At 33.3% G+C, this 26,812-nt stretch overlaps 2 protein-coding genes across 2 annotated transcripts; both read right to left on the reverse strand.

Annotated features, from left to right (window-relative positions):
• Positions 1-1,097: 1,097 nt before the first annotated feature.
• On the reverse strand, positions 1,098-6,348 carry LOC132700614 (protein toll-like). Its single transcript, XM_060668043.1, has 4 exons — positions 4,867-6,348; positions 3,439-4,047; positions 3,191-3,355; positions 1,098-2,270 (listed from the first exon to the last, which is right to left on the reverse strand). The coding sequence occupies exons 1-4, from the start codon at positions 6,346-6,348 to the stop codon at positions 1,581-1,583; spliced, it is 2,946 nt and encodes a 981-aa protein (XP_060524026.1). The 3' UTR covers positions 1,098-1,580.
• Positions 6,349-15,842: 9,494 nt separating this feature from the next.
• On the reverse strand, positions 15,843-26,748 carry LOC132701035 (protein toll-like). Its single transcript, XM_060668666.1, has 5 exons — positions 26,483-26,748; positions 20,865-22,354; positions 19,947-20,555; positions 19,699-19,863; positions 15,843-17,361 (listed from the first exon to the last, which is right to left on the reverse strand). The coding sequence occupies exons 2-5, from the start codon at positions 22,344-22,346 to the stop codon at positions 16,513-16,515; spliced, it is 3,105 nt and encodes a 1,034-aa protein (XP_060524649.1). The 5' UTR covers positions 22,347-22,354; positions 26,483-26,748; the 3' UTR covers positions 15,843-16,512.
• Between the last annotated feature and the right edge of the window lie 64 nt (positions 26,749-26,812).

A 26,812-nucleotide genomic window follows, 5' to 3' on the forward strand; every position in this document is an offset into this window, starting at 1 on the left:
TGTCGTTATTATACATGTAGTTTTGGATTGTTGCTTTTGTGTCACACGAAGAAGGTGTTTTAGTGTAAGGGTCGAACCAGGTTTCATCCAAGTAAATAATTGGCGTTTGTTGTTCTTTGTAAATCCTAATTTTTTCTAGATATTCCAGTCGCCATTTCCGAATTCTAAAAGATTCCATTAAAAATTGCCTTTTGACAATTTTTTTAAATCTAAAACCCATGTGTCGAATACACTTCCATAAGGTAATTCTGCCACATTTAACACCGGTTTCATCTTTTTCAAGCCTCCTAATTAAGATATCTAATGTAGGCACGCTTTGTTCCTCGTATATCACTTTCATCTACACTCGAGAAAATGTCAGCATCGCTTCTTTTTTTCCTCGCTGAAATGGGATTATTCACAATTTTCAATACAGTTGATGTTGGAATTTTCGTCAATGAGGCCGTTGCTTCTAAAGATGCTTGCTTGCTGGCACCACGTTCAATAAGAGTCAAATAAACATTGTTTATAACTTCGTTAGTCTCAATAGAATAGTGTTTTTTACATTTGGGCGGGAGCATCTCCTGACATACACTAGACTCGCACATATTTTGCATAATTCGCACACGATTCAACACACGTTGTATTACACACGAAATAAGAATGATTACTAATAAATTTAAACCAAACCATCCAAAGAATACTAAACACAAGTAGGTATAAAATTATTTTCTATTACGGACCACAATTTTACCTGAATTTAAATTTCGAAACGTTAGGTAATAATCTTGTTGCATTGTATGTTAATGACCACCCTTGGATAATCCCATTCAATAGCAATTGGTCACTTATATCTATGAACAGAACATACTGCATACCACAGGGGGTTGCACAGTTCCATGATACCGGCCATAAAGTCACATTATTACTTTTAGATTTGTTTTTCGCTAGCAACTATTATTAAGTTTTCAAGAATCTTCTACCATAACACGCAGAGAAGCTTTAAATAGGAACGCTAACTATATTTTTTACCCAGCTCAATAGAGCAGTAAAACAGAAAATGTACTTTTAAGAACTTATTTTATTAAAACAAAATGTATATAAAACATCTTGGAATAATTGTATGTATTATGTATTAAGCTACAAAAACAACGTAATAAAACAAAAATTGCGGATGATGAGACAACCTTGGAGTGGAATGCAAAATTACAACTATTTTACACTCTTACACGTCAAATTCTTTTTAAATGGCAACGCTTTCTCACTTACAGATCACTAGTTACATTTTCATTTTAAAGTAAGTCCATTGAAAAGAAACAAGAATATGCGAATCGTTTTATTTTACTCTCAAATAGTGATGTATCTTTATATCTTTGTTTCTAATACGTATACAAGTTTTGAAGCGCCTAAACGACTTAAGATTACATTGTTTATCAGTTGAGCATTTTCAGTAGATCGGAAAAATTGATCGACTATTCGGTTTGGCAAGCAAAGTTCTATTTGATCTTCACCTACGTACCAGGCTTTCAACCTCGAGAGGTAACTTAACTGAATTTGTTTAGCGCCGGAACTCCAACTTGTTGTCAATTTTGTCCATTAATTTAGCATGCTTCTTTGTCATAAAAATATTTACTGGAATGTGGCAAAGCATACTTAAGCTTGCTCCAAAAGTAACGATCGCCCCACTTAACATAAGTATTCGTTTTCAGATAACATTTCATTTCGTCGTCGAGTTTACTTTCATCCAAATCACCGCAGATGACGACGATCACTCTGGCTCTACCTTCGGAAATCGCTTCCGTGTGGGCCATTCTAAACTCCATCCTACCCCACACGCTGTCCAAAAAGTTATTCGATAGTACCACTAAAGTCCTACGCGAGTTTTTCACTGTACTGACCACTTGGGTACTAATGAGCTCACCAGGAATAAAGTCTCTATAGTGAATGCACACTTTGAAGCGATGATCGCCATGTTCAAGTTCGGGTAGCAAGTGTTCCACAACAAACTTCTCGTCTTGATGTGCGTAACTTATGAAAACATCGTATGTTTTGTCTTTATCGAGTTCTTCCTCGGTAACAAACCACAAGCACAGGTTCTTAGCGTAGAGGTAGACCTTTATTTCTTTTTGATAACGGTAGTAAAGGGCGATCGCTACCGCAAAGAAAAAAAGTATGGCGGGGATCAGTGACAGGGCAACTGTGAGATACAGCGGATTCGGACAGAGGTCCACTATGTTGAGTTTTACTAGATATGCTGCACTGGCGTAGCATTGCACGTCAGTCCTATTGACCTGGAAATAAAAAACGTTATTAAAGCGAGAGCGAAAGGTGCATGTCATAAATCAACATAGATACATAAAGTTCAAATCTCACGAATCTCTTGAAGCTACAAAAAATGTAATACAAATTGATATACTTGAGATTTATGATTTGTGGATCTCAAAAATCTCTCACAAAAAAGTAAATAAAGTTGTCAATATACACTAGTCAGCATAATCAACGCACCACTAGTATATTTCCAAAAATATTTTTTATCTCATAATACTCATCAAATATTTTCATGTCTTAATTAATAAGATCGTTATTCTAACTTAATAAGGATATTAACAATACTTAAAATTCCAAAAGAAGATGCATTTCCTCCTCTATTTTGAATAACAGCACGTCAGCGATTATTTATGCTCAAAAGTACGGGCTTTATTTCGTTTTGAACCAAATTTCCCATATTTGGACAATATCTGCAGTAAGTAAAGTAATAGGCGGGTTAGGAAGTTCTTATTCCAAACATTCTCATTCTCTTAAGATCAGGACTGGTTGATTTTTCCCCAAAACATAACTGACCTTTCACTGGTGTTTTGAAAGTTGCATTGGGTTTTATCTTTCATTTGGTTGATAGTGTATTTTCAATAATATTTATAGATATGCATTAGTAATATTGAAGGACTTGTCACTATTATAAATTATTGCAAACTGAAAAGGACTAATATTTCTTGCTTGCATTTATTATTTATATTTATTTCAAATAATCATTCGTATATGTTAAACTTAACTAGGGTGTGCTTGGGTGATTGATTGAAGTGGTTTTTGTTCTAATCAGAACCAAACAAGAAATACGATCGACCCAAACAAAAAACAAGCTTTAATCGCAATCACGGCTGCTACAGTCAAATGATTTTTGATAAACAATTTTAAATAGGAGCACGATAATTACCTTGTCAAAATGAGCCATAAGATAGTTTTGCAAATTTGCGGCATAGCAGTCACAGTACCAAGGATTACTGTTGAGTGTCATTCGTCGCAGCGATGCGGTCTTATTTAAGAGCTTGATGAAGTTTTCATTCAGGCCAGTCAAATTATTTCCACTCAAACGAAGTTCCTAAAAGTGAATTACAAACAAAATGATCTCACGTTAGAAATTTAAAAAATAAATGTACAATTACCGTGGTCATTTATACTTGCCTTAATGCGAGGTGGGATCCAAGTCATTTCATTGATATGATTGCGGGATAAGTCCAAGACGGTGACGTTGTGGTAAGATGAGTTGGTAGTGGGCCCTTGTGAGAAATGGTTTCCGTTCAAATATAAAACTGTCTGAATGTACGTGATGCCGGTAATATTCAATGTTGGATATGTCGATAAGTTCCGATAAGAGCAATCGACGATGATGCTTAAATCATAGGGCCTATAATCGCAGGAACAAGGACCAGGACAGTTAATCAATCCTTCCAGGGAGCACGTGATATGCCGAGGTCTGAGATCCCTTGCTAAAATAGGAGACTCGAAATTCGAGCAGTATAACCGATCCTGTTTAATGTCGACCAGTGCTCGTACTTCGGGATCGTACATGTCGTTGTTATATTTGACCAGATTGTAGTTGGTACAATCGCAAGGGATAACGTTGTCACTCAGGATTAGTATGGTTTGACTCGCATGATACGGTTCATACAGGGATCCGTTATAATTCGCCCTGGCTATTACCTCTATGAAGGAGAAGTCGACTTCAGTTATGTTATTATGGGAAACATCCACTATCATTTCAAAGGATGATGCTTTAATAAACATTGGAACCTACAAGAATAAATTGATTTTATAGTATTTATCATCAAGCGCATAAGAAAAAAATGCATGTTGGATACGGTATAGGAAAGGCACTTGAAAATGGCATTTTTGGTAATTTAATAAGTTTAATTTAATTAACTCAAGTCTCAGGACGAGTCAATCCAAAATCGACTTGCCGGAGAATTTGATTTTAGCTAGCTTTTTTGGTTAGTTATAGGTTGATTATGATTTGGTGATAATGGTAAGACAGATTTAGCTAACAGTTTCGTATCTCCCCAACGTGGTGATTGTTTGCATTTTGCAGATTATCGAGTGTATATTTTTCAATTATAAATCATCAGCTAAAACTGACCAATGAATTAATGGATACTAATAAGGTACATTTAATCTAATTTATGTATTGGTTATATACAAAACAATTACTATAGATAGACAAAATTCATTGCCTAAAATTGATAACGCCCACCCAAACATCGTTGATGACTGTTTGTAATGGAGGTACACTGTGTTAAAACGATTGGAGTAATAGAATAAAATGCAGACAATGCAGCATACAACACCTGGAATACGTATATGAAAAAGCAAAATTTTATCAGACAGTTCTGTATAATAGGCACATAAAAAATCCAAAATTTATGCTTGTTTTCTTGTAAAAATAAAACATCGATCCCATTAGTTTATTATAATTAATAGCCTAAGAACCAATTAATAATAAATTAATTTATTTATTTAATAATAATAAATAAATTGTTTAAAAAAATGTTTTTGGGCCACTATTTTACTCTTTTCACATATCCCTGCATAAAAAATGAGAATTTTGGAACTTACCCGGACATTAGAAATATCATTATAACTGACGTTGAACTTTTTTATATTGACCATTAAGTCAAAAAAATTTTCGGGTATGGTCTCGACTTTATTATGGTGCAACAACACCTCCTCGATTTTGACGCAGAATCCCAAAGCAGTAACGCCCGTGATCCTATCAGGAACCATGTCCCATCTATTATGAGACAAATCAAGGTGTCGGAGCTCCAACAGATCGCGGAAACTCGTCGTCTCTATTCTGGCGATTTTATTTCTGCTTAAGATTAGTTTCTGCAAATTCTCCAGACCTAAGAACACATCAGCCCCCAACACCGTCAGCTCGTTCTTCTCAAGATGTAGTTCTTTTAATTTACGCAGATTATAAAACGCTTCATCTGGAATCGAGGTCAATCGATTTTGAGACAAATCCAGCTTCATTAAGGAGTCTAGACCATCAAAGAGAGTTTTCGGAATAGTCGTTAGAGAATTATTCGACAGTTGTATTTCTGATAAATTCACTGATCCGGTAAATGTGTGATCGGGAATGCTTTGCAAGCCACAGCTGTCCATTCTGACAACTTTAAGTTTGCTTAAATTTGCAAAAATGTAATCGGGTAGAAATATCGGATTAAACGCAATCTTAATTTGCTGAAGCAGAGCGTTGTTTTTGAATGTGTTAGAATGGAGAAACTTTATGCGATTATTTAGCAGACTGAGAATGGTTATGTCTAAAAGTTCCGAGAATGTATCCGGCTCTACCGTTTCGATAAGATTGCTGCTCAGCTCAAGCAACTTCACACCGGTTAATCCGCGGAACATGTCTTTTCTTAAGACAGACAGGTTATTGTTCCATAAATACAAATTCGTCAATTCGCCGAGGCCTTCAAATCCGCCATCAAACAACGAAGTTATTTCATTGCCAGACGCATCGAGAGATTTAAGTTTTGGCACGTATTTAAAATCAATATTTAAATCTTTGAGTTTGTTCTTATATAAATTCAACCCTACTAAATTGGGGACATACTTCAAAAAATCTTTACTCAAAATCAGCGAGTTGTGTTTGATTTTTAATCTTTCCAGACTATCCAGTCCTTCTAGATAATCACTCGTAACCTTCAAGCTGTTGTCCGCGGATGTTTCTATGCTAAGCTGTCGAAGGTGCACCATGTTAAACTTCCTCCTGGCTGTTTTTATGACCGCACTTATATTGGGGCAGTATTTTATGGTAATACTTGGAACGTCGTGACCGTCAAATGTAGGAAAAATGGATTCGTTAAAAATTCCTCTATTCTCTCTCGTCTCGCAAAACATATCTACGGTCCTTCCTGGAGTCCACTGTATATTTATTTCGTAATGTACATCTGGACATTGGAATTCGTATACGCCTCCGATGGCAGAGTAACAACTGCACGTGTCTGTTTTTATACATCCTGATGGCGATTGGACACTAATGCCAACTAGTGATGCAATGGATATTAATGCTAAGCCATTTAACAACTTCATCTTCCTATCTGGAACAAAAACCAAATGAAAGCCGAGCAACTTTATCTTTCTTTTGTGGTAATAAAAAACTACTAATTTACGACTGTCTTAATTCATAAGGCGACATTCGATAATGCGAGTCTACATCGCTATATTTGTAAACTATTTCGCTGATACTATAAGGTCAAGGTTATGTTAATGTAGGGAAAATCTCATATAAAAGCTGTTGTTGTGTACCCGTTGCTCCACTTCGATTGCAATGTTGAAAAGATATTTCAAGTGCGAAAAAAAAATTGAAGAAGAAATAAAAACACTTTTTTTACGATGTCTAATAAAAGAAAACATTTTAACAGTAACACCATCTAGTAAAAATAACAAGATAAGAAAAATTTTTATTTTCATATCAATCTTCCATATTTAAGGCAACAGTTTTTATTAATCTAACCACATAGTCTTTACAAAAAACCTTTCGAACACTAAATACACATACACAATACACATTCTGAAAGAGGATACTTAAAATCCAACTTTGCGTTGATTATAGAATTATTAAGTGAATACGTTGTACTATATTAGTCGACAATGACTTTTTTATGTTTGGTCAAAGGCTATTCAGCTGGGTTTCACAATGTAATCTCCAAATGTTTCGTTTTTGGGTTTAACATCTCAGTGTAACAGCATATTGGTTAGTTTGTCTTGTCTACTATCATTGGTTTTTTTTCGAAGTATCGTCAGAAATACCCAATATTATTAGAAAATGAACAAAAAGTCGCACTAAATTTGGACAATTTAGACAAAATTTAGAAGTACGTACATAATGTACAGGAAGAGCCAAATTGGACACTTTTAAAGCAGATAGAGGAAAACTAATGCAGGTGTCTGGAGCTCGATTTTCAGAACAACAATAAAGATAAAGGATAGTGCCATCGTAATACAAAAATACTTGGTTGTAAAGACGCCTTGGTCTTAGTTTAAGCTTGCATCATTCCACTTTTCATACACACAGGCCAGACCTTACTGTGCGGCATGTATGTTGTTTTTCTCTAATGTTAATTCTGCTTAGTCTTGTTCGTATTTTTAATTTTAATTTGATGTTGCACGTTTAACGCCTCCTTAAACCACCATTTATTATCATCCCCAAGGTGTTCATGTATAGCTTTTGTACCACTTGGGTCCGGTCGCTTCATGCCATGTTGTTTTCTTTTTCTTTCAAATTATTTCCTGTCTCTGCTGCTGTATTACCTCGTGTTTCCGGTATTAAAGCCACATCGACCAAAATTCTAGACCAATATATCAAGTATATGGAAAGGTAATTTCAAATACTTTTTCAATTATTTAAAAATACAGAATTATATTATTATATACGAATCAACTATATAAAAATAAAAAAATATATTATATCGATACAAGTAAATTTTGCGTAAAAAGTTGCTTTGGAAATGTTTTCATGACAACTCAAAATTTTCCATAACAAAAAAACTTACTGCGATTTTCTTAAAATGCACATTTTCTAAAACCACTCTATAACTCTGAAACAATACTAGATACCTATGAGCGATTTTTACCTAAAAAGTTGATCTACCCTGTAAATATTTTTAAAATTCGTATTCATGAAACGAAGATCATTAAATCGTCGATTAAAATCTAGTTCTAGTTATTCTATACCTATCTATCTAATCTATTTTCTGGTTTTGAAATTATTGTAATTTTTTGAAAATTCAGTTGCAACTTTTGTTGTTATTTTTAATTATAGTATCGTCTCATGTTCTATGACGGACACCCTTTATATCTCGATATTTACCTTCCATTCAACTGATAGAACCGTTATCTTTATAACGTCGGTAAAACGACGTATTTATCAAACGCCATTATCAGTTTACCGAGGGTAAAGACGACAGAAACCGGAAGGATATAATTATCACCTATACAGAACGGATATACCAAGAGTGACCGGTAGATAATAAAGACAGGCTGTTAGGCCCGATTTTAATATTTCGGGTAATCAATACTCGAACGGGACAGACTGATGATTAAATTTAGAATGTTTTGAAGAATAAAAGGATCCCAAGTTATAGATCAGTACAGTCATTTTTGTCTGTTTGAAACCTTACTTGACCAATAAAGCAAATTATGAAAACAAGTACTTAAAAAATATGATTTACCAAGAATGTATTTGCTACCTTTTATCGTGCTTAATTAATCACAGTTTTTTCAAACGGATCCCTATGCTTTCGAAGTTTCAAAATTGCAGACCTATCTTGCTCCAAACCCACCTTGAAGCTGGATTTAGTAAAAGGCTTGCCGTCTATCTTGAAAATAATACATTCATAATGGACAGAATAGATTTGGAGCCAAAACATCAAATAGCATTAGACAAAGTTGTCTTTCATATTCATCAAGCGCATTAATATGATATGATAGAAAAGCCAAGATTTTTTCTCCAAGTCACTGCAATATCACGAATACGATTAAATTCTCTTATTCTCAGTGTGAAAACAAGGATGGTGAATGGCAGATCGCTTGTGATAGCGTCGTAACAAAAACATTCGCAAGAGGCTAATGAGTTAGTCTAGTATGCTTGGTAACATCAACTTAAAAAATATATTTAGTACTGGCTGTATTTTTTTATATTTCGCCACATTTATGTTTTGATTTAACTTGTGAATATCTTATTTAGTGTTGTTCTCTGTCATAAAAAGATTTACAAAGAATAGTATGTTTTTATTGCATGATTTTCTAATAATCTATCCTAAAATAATCATCATAGGTAACGACAACATGGAGCACCGGATTCATCAGAAAAAAATGAGTAAACATATTGGCGAAAAAATCGATTTCTTAAAAATCTTCCCTGGATTTTGCTTTGAAGCCTGATAAGAATTATTGCTACTCATAAATATATTCATAGCACAGATAAAATTGATTTATTTAACCAGCGGCGTTCGTGAAACTGTTTTAGTGAACTTCAATAACAAAAGCGACACATCAATGGTATATCGCAATATTGTTATTTATTTTTTTTTTGCTAAAACCGACATTTTCGCATTTGCAATTACACCTAATTGGCGGACATACCACTTTCTTATAAATTAATATTTATCAAAAAAATTATTTTAATTGGCAAAAATTTTATACCAAGTTTAAAAGCAAAACTACGAAATGAAGCATTTTAGAGTTTAGGTTACTTACTTTTATCTGCCGAATACGCTGTTAAAGGTGTTGCATTATAATTCAGACCACCCTGAATTATGTAATAAGTTTTATAAACACACTTTAGAAATCGGATGTCCGATCAGCTTCAACGAGCGATTTTTAAAAAGATATTAAAAAATCATCTTTGGACCTGTCACAACTCGTACTAGATCTCATTTCATAATGCTATTGTACTTATTTTATGTTCCTCTCAAACTTTTTGCCTTGTACTTTCCTTAAATAATTAATATTTTTTAGTGGTATTAACGGTTTTCTTTGCATTGGGAGGTTTTATAAGAAGTTGGAAATCGCCATTCATTATATAATATTTACAGAATTTAACAAAAAAAATGCATTTTTGTTAACTCTTTTAATTATTTATGTCCTGAAGAAGTCTATAAAACAAATCAGACAGAATAAATGAATTCGCAAATTAATTTACATATGCGGAAACTTCAGACCTAACAAAAGTCAAAATACCATAGGACTAAAAAACGGAAAATCTCGAATTGGCTCCCACCAGCGTTTAATCAAGCTGACGTTTTAAACTGATACCTTGCGCACCCCTTGAAAGTGTACAGTAGGGAGTACAAAAAATTATCTACATCACTAATAGTATCAAAAACTTACCTTTAAAAATGATTCCTGACCGCTCACTTTAAAATTATAAAAATAGTACAAATTTAGTACAGATTTGACGATACACTTTTGGAAATACTCATTCACTAATTTCACAAAACGGTATGAAAGGGTATATTGAAATCGGTAATATTTTATAGTATTTCAAGGGGATGGATTTTAATGGCCATTTAATAATAGCCAACCCCACTCCCAGCCCAAACTTTCCAGATCCGCTTTTAATTTATTCATGGACATTATTTATCTATTTCGTCTGCAACATCTACCCTCTAAACAGTTTAAGAATATATTGCAATAATTCAATTTTTTTAAATAAATTTCAAACCAAATATCTTATAAAGCAGTCGAGATTATTTAATGCGGTCTACAGAATGTTTTTTAAAACTTCCTGGACCGTTTGAGACCTTAATATAAATTTTTCATTTTAATTAAAAGCGGCATATACAGAGCGCGAACTGAACTCCTTGGAAAATCTAAATTTTAAAAAAGATAAACAAAATTAATAGTATAATGTGCAACAAGTTTGATAAACGCGATTTTAATGACTAGTGATTTGACGCGCAGCGGATCGAGTGTATCTGTGATAATTTTCAACTAATTAAAATAATCAATCAATATAAAAAATCACCTCTAAGTGTGTGTTTGAGTTTACCAATGGCTGTTCTAAATAATGAGACATTTAGGAATACTATTTTCTAAACATTAAGACAGAAAACAACATAGACTGGATTATCCGGACCTAATTTTTTTAAACCATTTTCTACTTTTGCGTTAACGTTTACGTTAAAAATGAAATTTAAATGTAATTGGTTTAGTTGGAATAGGGTTTATTTGAGATCACATTCAACGACTTGATTTTTGCTCTTAAAAATTACACCATTGTAAAATAATCAATCCAGAATTGTCACTAACTATTATTCCACAAATGTACAATATATGGGAAACTAAGTATTGCTAGTTTCCAATCTCATTACTTTTTTCTTCAGATAGAATAGCGTATTAATATAAAAAGAATCTTACTACAGTGCTGGTGATTTCGGTTACTGTCATCTCAAAAAAATTAAAAGAATACTCTCCTACTTTTAAGGATACTTCGGGTAAAATGACTTTTAATGAACTTAGAGAAATGCTCGACTATCAAATCATTTCGATATTACACCAAAACAGCGAACTCAGTTTTAGCTCCACATTTTGTTTTTCCTTTAAATTCTCACACCGATCTAATTTTCTTCATCATTCTATGGGTAAAACTTTAATTTCCATCCTGTATCATTTATAGGAGTAATAAATCTAATCATTTCGGATCGAGATTCACATGAAATATCAGGTACGTTTCGGGCCAGATTGGCGACGCCCTTCAAAATTTTCCTAATGAGCGGAAGTTCCCGTATTATTACAGGTACTTACGGTCAAGGGTATATAATAATATTATTAGATACAATTGTGGATTTGTTTCATCAGCCTTCTAAATTGGAAGTACAAATTTGCTCTGAAAACAGAGTAGATGCCTAATTAAAACAAAATCTATAAAACTAAGCCTGTGGAAGTTTCTTTGAATAAAAAATCTATGGACTATGCAAATAAGAGTATATTACGTATAATCCTTATATCTAAAATTAGGGGAAAATAAAAAATATATATAAATATATGCAAGTCGTTTTTCAGATATCAATTTTACATTGTAGACATATCCGGAAGTACTCTATGAAAATAAACCATATAGCAACTTCTTGCTGAATTTAGCTTTAGATTTTCTAAAATGATCAAAGTAAAGTTTCTAAACATTTACTCGAAAATACAAAAATATAGATTGTATTAATAGAATTTCCAAAACACTTTCGTTAGTTAAAATTGAATTCTAACTATTAACTGAATCAACTATCATACAAATTGGTATAAAATAATATAGAATTTTTATATTATACAATTTGGTTTCCGGTGGACGCTAAAAAACGGCAGATTTCCAAAATAATTTAAATACTTTTGACCAATTTTGGTTAGTATAGTTTCTGCTGCAGTGAATTTAATATATTTTTTAATAAACTATTCCATAATTCCGTTAGTACTGTATGGAACAACGCGTAAAAAAAACACACAATGATAAACGCTTAAAAACGCAAACATATAAACAAAGAGTCTTGTAATACAATAAACAATAATATTTAAAATGTGAAAAAAGAAAATACTGCCGATAAGAATCAAATAGATCCGGGAAGAATAAAAGGATCCCAAGTTATAGATCAGTACAGCCATTTTTGTGTTTGAAACCTTACTGGACCAATAAAGCAAATTATGACAACAAGTACGTACAAAAAGATGATTTACGAAGAATATATTTGCTACCTTTTATCGTGCTTATTTAATCACGGTTTTTTCAACGGATCCCTATGCTTTCAAAGTTTCAAAATTACAGACCCATCTTCCTCCAAACGCACCTTGTAGCTGGATTTAGTAAAAGGCTTGCGGCTTTCGTTTAAGCGTGAATGAGTGAATCATACCAATCAACTTCTCAAATCAGGAATACGGCTATTGGAGCTGTCGTATCGCCTAATCGATTGCCTATATGAAGCAACTAGGCTTGACGAAGGGCCGCAGTATATTCTCTCAAGAGGGGCCTGTTGATCCCTAAGCGTGTGTCCTTAAGTTACAGATATAAAAAGCAGAACCGCGTTTTTTAATCAATTCATGACAAAATTTTGAACAAATATTTTAAGAAAAATATAATGTAAATGATTGTCTAGAATAAGACGGTGGTTTTGGGCAATTCAGTTTTGTGAAATGAATTTATTTATCCAATCCACAATGAAATGTAAAACAACATCACATCTTCAAAAATATTATTCACAAAGATATGTATAGTTTCAACTATTTTGATATTATGTCATTATAAAAACAAAATTATTGATTTATTAAATATGTTTGTTTAAAGGATAACATAAAGGGTGGAAGGGATAGGCTTTTTATATTGTTCACTTCATAAATTCGTACACAAGATGGATGTCTTATTTTTCAATTTAATTTTAATTGCGAAAACGCAAAATTTATTTTGTTTATAACGCTTCATTTACCTATTCATCCAGCCTGACGTTTTATAATACAAATTATAATAAATAAGCCCAACAACCCACAGCATAAGAAATAGGCATGACGACGAATTATAGTATCGTCTCATGTTCTATGACGGACACCGTTTATATCTCGACATTTACCTTCCATTCAACTGATAGAACCGTTATCTTTATAACGTGGGTAAAACGACGTATTTATCAAACGCCATTATCAGTTTACCGAGGGTAAAGACGCCAGAAACCGGAAGGATATCATTATCACCTATACAAAACGGATATACCTAGAGTGAGCGGTAGATAATAAAGACAGGCTGTAAGCCCCGATTTTAATATTTGGAGTAATCAACACTCGAACGGGACAGACTTTGATGATTAAATTTAGAATGTAAATGCAAAGACACCTATCCCAAACAGTGGCCAATGGACAGTCAGATATTGTAGGCCGTAGCCGATTAAAACATTTTTATATACATATTATGCTTTCAAAATTCCAAATAAGGGGAAAATATAAATATTTTTATACCGGCTATAAGTTGAAGACATATTTAATACTAAAATTGGAAATAGATAATTTGGAACCAACTGCGGACACTCGTTCTTGTTATGTAAAGAAATTATTTGGTATAAAATTAAACTCACAAAAAATATTAATCAAAATGCATAATCAGATTTTGCGAGTTACAAAATATTCAAATATTCCATTTAGGATATCGGATAGGAATTTGTCAATTTATAAGAGGGTGCATACTTAGAGATAGCAGAGAAACATCTGTTGGAGTGGGCGCGCAGGCTGAATAAAATTGAAGTGTCACACGAACGTCTTGAAGTCTAATTTTTGAAGGTTTTCAATATTGGTTGGGTTGGGTAGGAAGACCAAAAATAATTGGACTGTAAAATCGTGCCAGATATATAAATGGGGAAAATTTCCAAGCAGCTGGCTCAGAGTCCTGGATAACACCAATACATAAGCAAGAACCAAGGGACAATTGTGGTAACTACAGATGTAGATCCGTGGTAAACGGCATTTGAGTCAAGAGTTTATTTGGAACGAGCGGAGCGAGTGATTTATAAAAGAGTGACTTACAAATTTTACTAAACCTGTTGCATACTATAGTTTTTCTACGACCGTTGTTAGTTTTTGAGTACGTTTTTGCAAAAACAACACCAATAAATTCAATGACATGACCGTTAGAATTGACCGTTGAATGACGTTAGAATATAAATAAAAAGTAAAAAACAAATCCAGACAACAGTAAACTCTATTTATCCGAAATCTAACACAGAACACGAGCAATTTAAAACAATTACATACATAGGAGAAGCTAGTGAAAAAGTTTCAAAACATTTGTCAAAATGTGGTTTAAAAATAGCTTTAAGATCTCACAACACAATAGGAAAATTTTTAAAAAACAATAAAACGAAATGTCCAAAATCTCAAAAATCAGATGTCTAAGGGTTGAAATGCGGATCCGTCCTAAAATTTATATTCAACAAACAGGTAGATCCTCCAAGAAACGCATTAACGAACATAAAAGACCGTTTAAAAACAATAGTCTAGATTTCAATTATGCTGCACACTTAAACACGGAAAAACACATTTTTGACGACAATTTTGATATTTTACATACAGCCACAAAAAGTTGAAAATTAAATTTATTGGAAGGCATGGAGATTAACAAAATGAGACATTCAAATGTATTGCTTAACGATCAATTAGATTTAAATATCTCCTCTCCTTTATTGAACTTAAATTCCCACAACAACATTAATTAAAGTTTTATGGTCATTTTTCGGTATATAGGCAGGTAATTTGTAAATATAACATTTGATAAAGACACGGTGTTATCGAAACAATTGTCATGTAAAAATAGATAATTTGGTGAAAATCTGAACCTTCGGTTTTTATTTATTTTCAATTTGAGGGAAACTATCTCATTCGCTTTTATTCCTTCGGACTTGTACAGGCAATTTTAATGTATGAAACAGCTCAGCTCAGGTTATGCCTAGTGAAATAAAAACAAATAATCGCATGATTAAAATATCAAATTGACATTAACATTGACATATTAACATTAATATCGTTTTAAATTCTTTCACGTCTGCTCCTCTCGCTTGTGAGCCACAGTGGCTTATTGAAAATATAGCAAATGTAAGGAAATTCCTTAGTCAAAAATGCTACTACTGACTGCAAGATTTTTTATTAGATATTTAAGAAATAATTTATGCTTCATTAATGTTTTTACATTATTTGTTTTGTGGTGTATACATTTATATTTTGATTGTAACATTGATTTTTTTTCTGTTGACGTGATCAGGAATATAGAACATATCGGTGTATTTGTACCATTTGAAGAAGCGAAAATAAATTCTATTCTACTGAGGAATAAGCGGAAGTGATTTTCCTACAAATGCAAAGACCCATCGAATTTCATAAAAAAAATCTAGGTCCAAGAAATAACTACTAATAGTAATATCCTATCCATAAAGCTTTATTTGACTATAATACAAATGTGTAATTTTTTAAGATTCCATTAGCAACACACAGATAATTTTTGAATAGGAATTATTACGATATCTTTTAACTCGCCTTCGTAGAAGAGTAAAAATAAAAAACACTTTTAAAAACTTATTTTATTTACAAAAATATATGTACATAACACACGGATATCTTGAAATAATAACAAACACATTGCATATATACTATAAAGCTCGAAAATCAACATAACAAAACAAAAATGCGGATGCGGATCGTTAGAGCACCTTTCCAGTTGAATGCAAAACTACAACTATTTTTGCGTAGTCTCTTACACGCCAAGCTGTTTGGCACTTACATATCACCAGTTACATTTTAGGGTAGGTGGGTCTATTGCCGAAAAACAAGAAATTGCGCGCAATCTACTAGGGTTTTGTGGTCGAATACTAATAAAGTCTAATAATATGAAATATAACAGCGGCTGATGGAACTTAATACGTTTTGCTTAGTGTACTTAATATCAACATTGTTCACGTTGGACCCACTCATGCGAAAATGCAAAGCTTGCGTTCTAAATGGAAAGTATATCTTTGTTTCTAACACTTATAAAAATTTCTATACAAAAGACTATGTCGTAACATTTATACTTTGTGCTGTCATCTTTGTACTCCATGACTAAACGCGATATGGACTTAAGACTAAAATGTTTATCAGTTGAGCATTTTCAGTAGATCGGAAAGATTGTTCGACTAGGCTGTCCTATGGTGGTTTGGCACCAAAACAAATCACAGTTCGCAAAGCTTTGTTATATATTCACCTACGTAACAACGGATCCTCTCCCTCAAGAGGTAAGTTAACTTCCTTACTTTTTAACAAACCTGCATCTAGAGTCACAGGGGGCGTACTCGTTTGATTGGGCGAAGGAGAACTCATCAACTCGAATTTGTCGTCAATTTTCAGCATCACTTTAGCGTGCTTTTTATTTTTGTCGTAAAAATGCTTATTAGAATGCGGCAAAGCGTACTTAAGCTTGTTCCAAAAATACCGGTCGCCCCACTTAACATACGTATTCGTTTTTAGATAACACGTCATCTCGTCGTCGAGTTTACTTTCGTCCAAATCACCAAAAATGACGACGATCACTCTGGCTCTACCTTCGGAAATCGCTTCCGTATGCGCAGTTCTAAACTCCATCTTACCCCACACACTGTCCAAGAAATTATTCGACAGTACCACCAAAGTCCTACGCGAATCTTTCACGGCACTGACCACTTGGGTACTAATGAACTCACCAGGAATAAAGTCCCTATAGTGAATGCACACTTTGAAGCTATGGTCGCCATGTTCAAGTTCGGGTAGCAAGTGTTCCACGACAAACTTTTCGTCTTGATGTGCGTAGCTGATGAAAACATCGTATGTCTTGTCTTTATCGAGTTCTTCCTCGGTAACAAACCACAAGCACAGGTTCTTAGCGTAAAGATAGATCTTTATTTCTTTTTGATAACGGTAGTAAAGGGCGATCGCCACCGCAAAGAAAAGAAGTATGGCGAGGATCAGTGGCAGGGCAACTGTGAGATACAGCGGATTCGGACAGAGGTCCACTATGTTGAGTTTCACCAGATATGCTGCACTGGCGTAGCATTGCACGTCAGTCCTATTGACCTGGAAATAAATAACGTTATTAGAGCGAGAGCGAAAGGTGCATGTCACAAATCAACATACATACATAAAGTTCAAATCTCACGAATCTCTTGAAGCTACAAAAAATGTAATACAAATTGATGTACTTGAACTTTATGTTTTGTTGATGACAAAAATCTCTCACAACTTTTTGTTTTTCCGGCATTTTTTTTTTTTGCAAAAAAGTAAATAAACTTGTCAATATTCACTGGTTAGCAAAGTTAATGCATCACTAGTATATTTCTAAAAATATTTTTTATTTCATAATATTCAATCAAATATTTTCATGTCTTAATTAATAAAATTTTTATTCTAACTTAATAAGGATATTAACAAAACCTAAAATTCGAAAAGAAGATGCATTTCCTCCTCTATATCGAATAACAGCACGGCAGCGATTATTCATGCTCAAAAGTACGGAATTTATCTCGTTTTGATCCAAATTTCCCATATTTGGACAATATCTCCAGTAAGTAAAGTAGTAGGCGGGTTAGGAAGTTCTTGAAAACGTCTGCAGACCTTGTCTCAAACATTCTCATTCTCTTAAGATCAGGACTGGTTGATTTTTCCCCAAAACATAACTGACCTTTCACCAAATAATCAGGTGTTTTGAAAGTTGCATTGGGTTTCATCTTTCATTTGGTCTTCGATAAACTCTTATACGTCAATCTGAGTTGTATCTGGTTCTATCTAACCAAAAAAACTCTTTCCCAGTCTTCATCAGCCCAATCGATGTGTGTTCTCTAGAAAAATTTAACATTGCTCTATGATGCTCTGAGGTCACAGCTGGTCCTAGCGATGAGTTTGTTGTTTTCAGATCAGTTTCGGCTAGGCGTCGACGAACAGTATCAGTTGCAATTCTGCTTCCTGTAGCTGTGTCTGCAGCCATCTTCTTGTCACAAACGGTTGTCTTAAAGCAGAGATACTTAAAAAACGGTCTTAAACTGGCGTAGTTATGCGATGTTTGCCTTGACGACGTTTTCTTTAGTGCTGACCTGAGTCCGCATAACATTCGATTATATGGGAAACGGTGTATCGCAAATCTCTGTCCAATTCTTCGAAAGGTTCATCCTTCTTCCAATAAAATGATTACTTCGGCACACTCTTCGGCAGTCACATTTGTAGATTGGCCTTCCATAATAAACACTTTACTGCACCGTACCGTAAATGATCAATTTTATCAAAAAAATCGCACGAAAACGAAACAAAAATAAGATAAAGAGACCCATAAAAATAAACAATTCTATAAATTTGACATGTATGCCAGATTACAATAAAAATAAATATTTTAATTTTTATATGAATTTCTAAAAATAATTCAAAATAATTTTGCTGGCCAGTGTATATTTAAAAATGAAATAAAATAGTAAAAAAATCGAAAATTTTATAAAGGTAACAAAACTGGAAATACCATTTGTTGAAAAGCAAATTGAAAAAATATGTATTTTAGGGATATTTATTGGCAAATGTATTAGAAATCCTATTTACAAATCTTCTGTTCCTGTTGCAAATGGCGAAACGTCAGAAAATTTAGTTTATCAAAAACGCAGGAAGAATCCAGAAGATTTGTAAATAGTATTACAATAGCCCGTAGAAGTTAACGTTGGAATTTCAAATGGAACCTATAAGCATTTTTTGATGCGAACTACAAATACCTACCTCCTACAGATTTTGAAAAAGTGTAAGTAATAAAATAAAACAATCAAGATTTTTTTTACTAAAATATACTGTCATATTTCTAACCAAAGAAAAAATGCAGTTACTTACTGTTTGTTCACTTACGAGTTTGGATAATACATTTTATATATGTAGCGATTTACTTACACACCTATTATTACTTTTTAAAATTTTGTTTGGCATCCGAATTTTCGGTTAGGTTTTTATAAAATATAAACATCAAGTTCTTTAAAACTTTTAATGTTACATCCAACCTAAATCATTCCGTTCATGTCAGCAAACCTACGTTTTAATGGTTTGAAATATATGGTTTATTCATAGTGTATTTTCGATAATATTTATAGATATGCATTGGTAATATTGAACGACTTGTTACCATTATAAATTATTGCAAACTGAAAAGGTCTAGTATTTTTTGCTTGCATTTGTTATTTATATTTATTTCAAATAATCATTCGTATATGTTAAACTTAACTAGGGTGTGCTTGGGTGATTGATTGAAGTGGTTTTTGTTCTAATCAGAACCAAATAAGAAATACGATCGACCCAAACAAAAAACAAGCGTGAGACGCAATCACGGTTACGGTTGCTATACTCGAATGGCTTTTGATAAATAATTTTAAATAGGAGCACAATAATTACCTTGTCAAAATGAGCCATAAGATAGTTTTGCAAATTTGCAGCATGGCAGTCACAGTACCAAGGATTACTGTTGAGTGTCATTCGTCGCAGCGATGCGGTCTTATTTAAGAGCTTGATAAAGTTTTCACTCAGGCCAGTCAAATTATTTCCACTCAAACGAAGTTCCTAAAAGTGAATTACAAACAAAATGATCTCACGTTAGAAATTTAAAAAATAAATGTACAATTACCGTGGTCATTTATACTTGCCTTAATGCGAAGTGGGATCCAAGTCATTTCATTGATATGATTGCGGGATAAGTCCAAGACGGTGACGTTGTGGTAAGATGAGTTGGTAGTGGGCCCTTGTGAGAAATGGTTTCCGTTCAAATATAAAACTGTCTGATTGTACGTGATGCCGGTAATATTCAATGTTGGATATGTCGATAAGTTCCGATAAGAGCAATCGACGATTATGCTTAAATCATAGGGCCTATAATCGCAGGAACAAGGACCGGGACAGTTAATCAATCCTTCCAGGGAGCACGTGATATGCCCAGGTCTGAGATCCCTTGCTAAAATAGGAGACTCGAAATTCGAGCAGTATAACCGATCCTGTTTAATGTCGACCAGTGCTCGTACTTCGGGATCGTACATGTCGTTGTTATATTTGACCAGATTGTAGTTGGTACAATCGCAAGGGATAACGTTGTCACTCAGGATTAGTATGGTTTGACTCGCATGGTACGGTTCATATAGGGATCCGTTATAATTCGCCCTGGCTATTACCTCTATGAAGGAGAAGTCGACTTCAGTTATGTTATTATGGGAAACATCCACTATCATTTCGAAGGACGATGCCTTAATAAACATTGGAACCTACAAGAATAAATTGATTTTATAGTATTTATCATCAAGTGCATAAGAACAAAATGCAAAATTTTATCAGACTGTTCTGTATAATAGGCACATAAAAAATCAAAATTTATGCTTGTTTTCTTGTAAAAATAAAACATCGATCCAATTAGTTTATTATAATTCATAGCTTGAAAACCAATTAATAATAAATTCATTTATTTATTTAATAATAATAAATAAATTGTGTAAAAAAATGTTAAGATATTTTTGGGCAATAATTTTACTCTTTCCACATATCCCTGCATAAAAAATGAGAATTTTGGAACTTACCCGGACATTAGAAATATCATTATAACTGACGTTGAACTTTTTTATATTGACCATTAAGTCAAAATAATTTTCGGGTATGGTCTCGATTTTATTATGGTGCAACAACACCTCCTCGATTTTGACGCAGAATCCCAAAGCAGTAACGCCCGTGATCCTATCAGGAACCATGTCCCATCTATTATGAGACAAATCAAGGTGTCGGAGCTCCAACAGATCGTGGAAACTCGTCATCTCTATTTTTGCAATTTTATTTCTGCTTAAGATTAGTTTCTGCAAATTCTCCAAACCTAAGAACATATCAGCTCCCAACACCGTCAGCTCGTTCTTCTCAAGATGTAGTTCTTTTAATTTACGCAGATTATAAAACGCTTCATCTGGAATCGAGGTCAATCGATTTTGAGACAAATCCAGCTTCATTAAGGAGTCTAGACCATCAAAGAGAGTTTTCGGAATAGTCGTTAGAGAATTATTCGACAGTTGTATTTCTGATAAATTCACTGATCCGGTAAATGTGTGATCGGGAATGCTTTGCAAGCCACAGCTGTCCATTCTGACAACTTTAAGTTTGGTTAAATTTGCAAAAATGTAATCGGGTAGAAATATCGGATTAAACGCAATCTTAATTTGCTGAAGCAGAGCGTTGTTTTTGAATGTGTTAGAGTGGAGAAACTTTATGCGATTATTTAGCAGACTGAGAATGGTTATGTCTAAAAGTTCCGAGAATGTATCCGGCTCTACCGTTTCGATAAGATTGCTGCTCAGCTCAAGCAACTTCACACCGGTTAATCCGCGGAACATGTCTTTTCTTAAGACATACAGGTTATTGTTCCATAAATACAAATTCGTCAATTCGCCGAGGCCTTCAAATCCGCCATCAAACAACGAAGTTATTTCATTGCCAGACGCATCGAGAGATTTAAGTTTTGGCACGTATTTAAAATCAATATTTAAATCTTTGAGTTTGTTCTTATATAAATTCAACCCTACTAAATTGGGGACATACTTCAAAAAATTTTTACTCAAAATCAGCGAGTTGTATTTGATGTTTAATCTTTCCAGATGATCCAGTCCTTCTAGATAATCACTCGTAACGTTCAAGCTGTTGTCGGCGGACGTTTCTATGCTAAGCTGTCGAAGGTCCACCATGTTAAACTTCCTCCTGGCTATTTTTATGACCGCACTTATATCGGGGCAGTATTTTATGGTAATACTTGGAACGTCGTGCCCGTCAAATGTAGGGAAAAGGGATTCGTTAAAAATTCCTTGATTCTCTCTCGTCTCGCAAAACATATCTACGGTCCTTCCTGGAGTCCACTGTATGTTTATTTCGTAATGTACATCTGGACATTGGAATTCGTATACGCCCCCGATGGCAGAGTAACAACTGCACGTGTCTGTTTTTATACATTCTGATGGCGATTGGACACTAATGCTAACTAGTGATGTAATGGATATTAATACTAAGCCATTTAACAACTTCATCTTCCTATCTGAAACAAAAAGCAAATGAAAGCCAAGCAACTTTTAGAAACGACTTTGGCTTTCTTTTGTGGTAATAAAAAACCACTAATTTATGTCTTAATTCAGAAGGCCACATTCGATAATGCGAGTCTATATCGTTCTATTTGTAAACTATTTCGTTGATACTATAAGGTCAAGGTTAAGTTAATGTAGGGAAATTCTCACATAAAAGCTGTTGTTGTGTACAAAGTTGAAAAGATATTGCAAGTACGACAAAAAAAATTGAAGAAGAAAGAAATAAAAACACTTTTTTTATTGTGTCTAATAAAAGAAAACGTTTTAACAGTAACATCATCTAGTAAAAATAATTCCAAGATAAGAAACATTTTTATTTTCATGCCAATCTTTCATATTTAAGGCAACAGTTTTTATCAACCTAACCACACAGCTGTACAAAAACCTTTCGAATAACACTAAATACGAAAAAACGATTGCAGCAAAATGTCGTTCCAAATATATTTGCGGTTTCGCCACATTCTGAAACCGGATACTTAAAATCCAACAACAGTTGTTGCGTAGATTATAGAACTATTAAGTGAATACGTTGTATTATATTTGTCGACAATGATTTTTTTATGTTTGGTCAAAGGCTGTTTAGCTGGGTTTCACAATGTAATCTGCAAATGTTTCGTTTTTGGGTTTAACATCTCAGTGTAACAGCATTGATATTTATATTGGTTAGTTTGTCTTGTGTACTATCATTAGGTTTTTTTTTTCGAAGTATCGTCAGAAATACCCAACAATATTAAAAAATGAACAAAAACTCGCACTAAATTGAGACAATTTAGACAAAATTTAGAAGTACGTACATAATGTTCAGGTTGAGCCAAATTGAACACTTTTAAAGGGAAACTCGCCTTGCTAAAGCAGATAGAGAAAATCTAATGTAGATCTCTGCAGCTCGATTTTCAGAACAAACATAATGATAAAAGACAGTGCCATCGTAATACAAATACAGAAGACAAATGCGTTGACAAATTCTGATGTTGGTTGTAAAGACGCCTAGGTCTTAGTTTAAGCTTGCACCATTGCACTTTTCATACACACAAGCCAGACCTTACTGTGCGGCATGTATGTGGTTTTTATCTAATGTTAGTTCTGGTTAACCTTGTTCTATCTTTAATTTTAATGTTGGCGTTGCAAAATTATTTTTAACGGCTCCTAAAACCACTATTTCTTATCATCTCCGGGGAGTTCGTGTATAGCTTTTGTACCACTTACACACACACATTATATTATTATATACGAATTAATTATATAAAAATAAAATAATATTATATTGAAATAATTAAATTCTGCGTAAAATTTTGCTTTGGAAATGTTTTCATGACAACTCAAAATTTTTCATAACAAAAAACTTACTGCCACTTTTTTAAGATGCACATTTTCTAAAACCACTCCGTCACTCTGAAACAATACTAGATACCTATGAGCGGCTTTTACCTAAAAAGTTGATCTACCCTGTAAATATTTTTAAAATTCATATTCATGAGACGAAGATCATTACGTCGTTGATTGAACTCTAGTTCTAGTTATTCTATACCTACCTACCTAATCTATTTTCTCGTTTTGAAATTATTGTAATTTTTCGAAAATTGAGTTTCAGTTGCAACTTTTGTTGTTATTTTGAATTATAATATCGTCTATGTTCTATATCTCGCCTAATAGTTGTGTTCCAGCTGTATTGGAATGCGTGTCTAAAACTTTCACGTCTTCAAAACAAAATCGAACTCATTTGTTTTTGGGATCTTCCATTAATTACTTGAAAAATCAGGAAAAGAATGTGAAAACGTATTTTTCGATTATTCGAAATAAGCATATGCCCTAGTAGAATATAAATTTTAATATTTCTTCTAAAATGTCAACTTTATAATTTTGTAATTATCGTACTGGCCTTTTAATCTAAAACGTCAACCCTCTAAATCTCTAAGACCTCAACATCAATTTGATATCATCGGTAGTAGGAGACTGGAGACAAATTTAAGTTTTGATTATTTTAAGTTGTTGACAACGCATGCGCTTATTTGTATTTTAAAATTTATTAAAATGTATAACAACAGATTAAGTTGACATCAAGAATAATTATTTTACAACAAAACATCCAACATCTTCAAAAATAAATCCAAAATTTATTTTTAGATATTTCGGTCAAGAAAACAATTTCCGATGGATTTCAATGGATTCCAAGCCCTACAAAATCATTGCTCTCACAGAGGCAACCATTGACGACAGAATGTATTTATTTGATGTAGTATATAAAAACATATTTGACTTTGTTCTAAAAATATATTCATACTAAAAATGTTCCTACACCAATTTCTAAACATTTTCTTATTTCTTCTGATTTTATTCTCCAAATTTAAACGTTTCAATTGTAACGGGAAAGAAAGTTTCGTATCAGCAAGCGCTTTTTTTTCTATAATTTATTGTTACGCATCAGCAATTTGTACGAACCGAACAATCGGAAATAATAGGCCCAAAAATCACAAATTCACAGATTTTGTGTGGCTCTTTTGATCCGTGTCTTGCGGGACGTTGAAAACAAATTCTACCCGCGTAATCATTTTACACTTGTATGCTGGAAAATTGTTGTCAATCTAAATTATCTATTAGCTAAACTAATAATAACGAAATAATGCGACGAGCTCAAGGCTGGGGATTTTTAAAATTTATATTTGGGAAAGACTAATTGGGTACTTTATAATGTACTATTATTTACAGGCTGTCCACTCTTACAGATGAACTTATTATGTACTATAACACATAATTTGCAAGGATAATATGTTATTGAAGATTTTTGGTACTGTCAAAAGTTGTTCCGTAACTACTCTTAGAAATATTGCAGTCACCGCAGTGCAGAATATTACTTACACTCACGATGGAGCAAATAGTTTAAATTAAAACTACCCATAGAATACAAAAATTATTTAGAATTCAACGTTGTGCTCAAAGGATAAGTTATAATCTTGTATTGCAAGAAAAACTGCAATGCAATAAAAAAGTGCGACTTGTTTTTTTTTTTAAATATCTAAATATATTTTATATATTAAAACAAGTGAAGTCCTTTGTAAAGTTTTAGAAACGTCTTGAATGTCTCTAGGAAAAGCATAAAGCAAATTGAAATTTCAAATTTGACTTATAAGTATGCTACATCAAAATATCTATTTGATTTTAGGAAAGTTTCCAAGTGTCAAAGGTTTTACCCTAATTGCTTTGTCACCGTAAGTAACCGGATGTAATTAACCGCTCAATTTTTTCGAAATTCTTTGGCGGATAATCACATTTTTATCCAGCGTGCAATTAATTTCTGATGCAGGGCCCTAATTTAATTTTCAAAAACTTCCTTATATTTTTTGTAATTTAAAAAAAAATCCATTTGGGATATATGTGGACCTGTTATAGCTAATTCTTAAAATTATTTTGCAAAAATAAAAATTATTTGTATAACTCTATCAATTTATATTTGTACATTTCATATTTTAATAATGACCTGCCGACGAATTCGATACATTTTTAGATCTTTACTTTCGCCGTTTTTTAAAATCAGGGTTTTGAAGATTAAATTGTCCCAAAATTCTGGCATATTATGCTTTAAATATTAAAATAATATTCAACTTCATTTACAATAATTACATTGACTCCAAAAATTCTAATATGCTGTAATATAAGGCGTTTGCCGTTTCCTTAAAGGCTTTTAGCTCCTTTTAGACCATCTGCATTTAATATACACATTTTTTTAACCGTGACGGAATATTTTGATCCCAATATTCGGCAAAGTACAGCGTGAACAACTCTGCATGTGTATATATCAATCGAATGTTCTAGCAATAAATTATTCTTAACATGTACTTTTAGTCATTCCTAGAAAACATCGTTATCTAAAATTCAAAGAATTATCAACAGATTTTGTTGCCAGCAGCTGTAATATATGCGCCTTTTCGCAACCCACAAAATGATCCGCATTAAAAAAAAATGATCTTTAAATATTTAGTTTGGACATCGGAAAACAACTCTGTAATTAAAAAAAGAAACGCAAATGAGGCGCGAGATCCGGATTCATCCAGAGGTACGTCACTGTTTATTGTTTAGCTACGTACCGATTTTTAACGATCCTTCAATATTGTCGAAAATAACGCGGTGACTTTTAGACCAAAACCACTGATTGTTGTTGCACTAGTTACATCTTCTTGCATTTTGTCTGCACGTCATTATCCACGACACGGAATCAATAAAATCACCCAAAAACTGCACTTCACCTTGCGCAAATGACTTAAGTGCAAACCGCGCTCGGCAAAACACTACGTTCGCAGGAATTTTGTGCTGCAGGAATCGATAAGCGACTTCACTACAATTTCCGTCCCGTTCTTGTTAGTCAAACTTCAATCGCGGCTTCCCTGTTTAATTTGTTTATCAGAAGGCCGCACAAC

The sequence above is a fragment of the Cylas formicarius genome, unplaced genomic scaffold (assembly GCF_029955315.1).
Source record: "Cylas formicarius isolate icCylForm1 unplaced genomic scaffold, icCylForm1.1 PGA_scaffold_4__25_contigs__length_36172078, whole genome shotgun sequence".
NCBI classification, from domain to species: domain Eukaryota; kingdom Metazoa; phylum Arthropoda; class Insecta; order Coleoptera; family Brentidae; genus Cylas; species Cylas formicarius.

What these genes read in the sequence shown, in the direction of transcription:
- LOC132701035 (XM_060668666.1), bottom strand. Translation starts at nt 22,346, where the DNA reads ATGAAGTTGTTAAATGGCTTAGTATTAATATCCATTACATCACTAGTT. An exon ending in ATGATATTTCTAATGTCCGG is followed by an intron (nt 20,556 to 20,864) that starts GTAAGTTCCAAA and finishes TTATTCTTGTAG; the next exon opens with GTTCCAATGTTTATTAAGGC. An exon ending in TTATGGCTCATTTTGACAAG is followed by an intron (nt 17,362 to 19,698) that starts GTAATTATTGTG and finishes ATTTATTTCCAG; the next exon opens with GTCAATAGGACTGACGTGCA.
- LOC132700614 (XM_060668043.1), bottom strand. Translation starts at nt 6,348, where the DNA reads ATGAAGTTGTTAAATGGCTTAGCATTAATATCCATTGCATCACTAGTT. An exon ending in ATGATATTTCTAATGTCCGG is followed by an intron (nt 4,048 to 4,866) that starts GTAAGTTCCAAA and finishes TTATTCTTGTAG; the next exon opens with GTTCCAATGTTTATTAAAGC. An exon ending in TTATGGCTCATTTTGACAAG is followed by an intron (nt 2,271 to 3,190) that starts GTAATTATCGTG and finishes TTTTATTTCCAG; the next exon opens with GTCAATAGGACTGACGTGCA.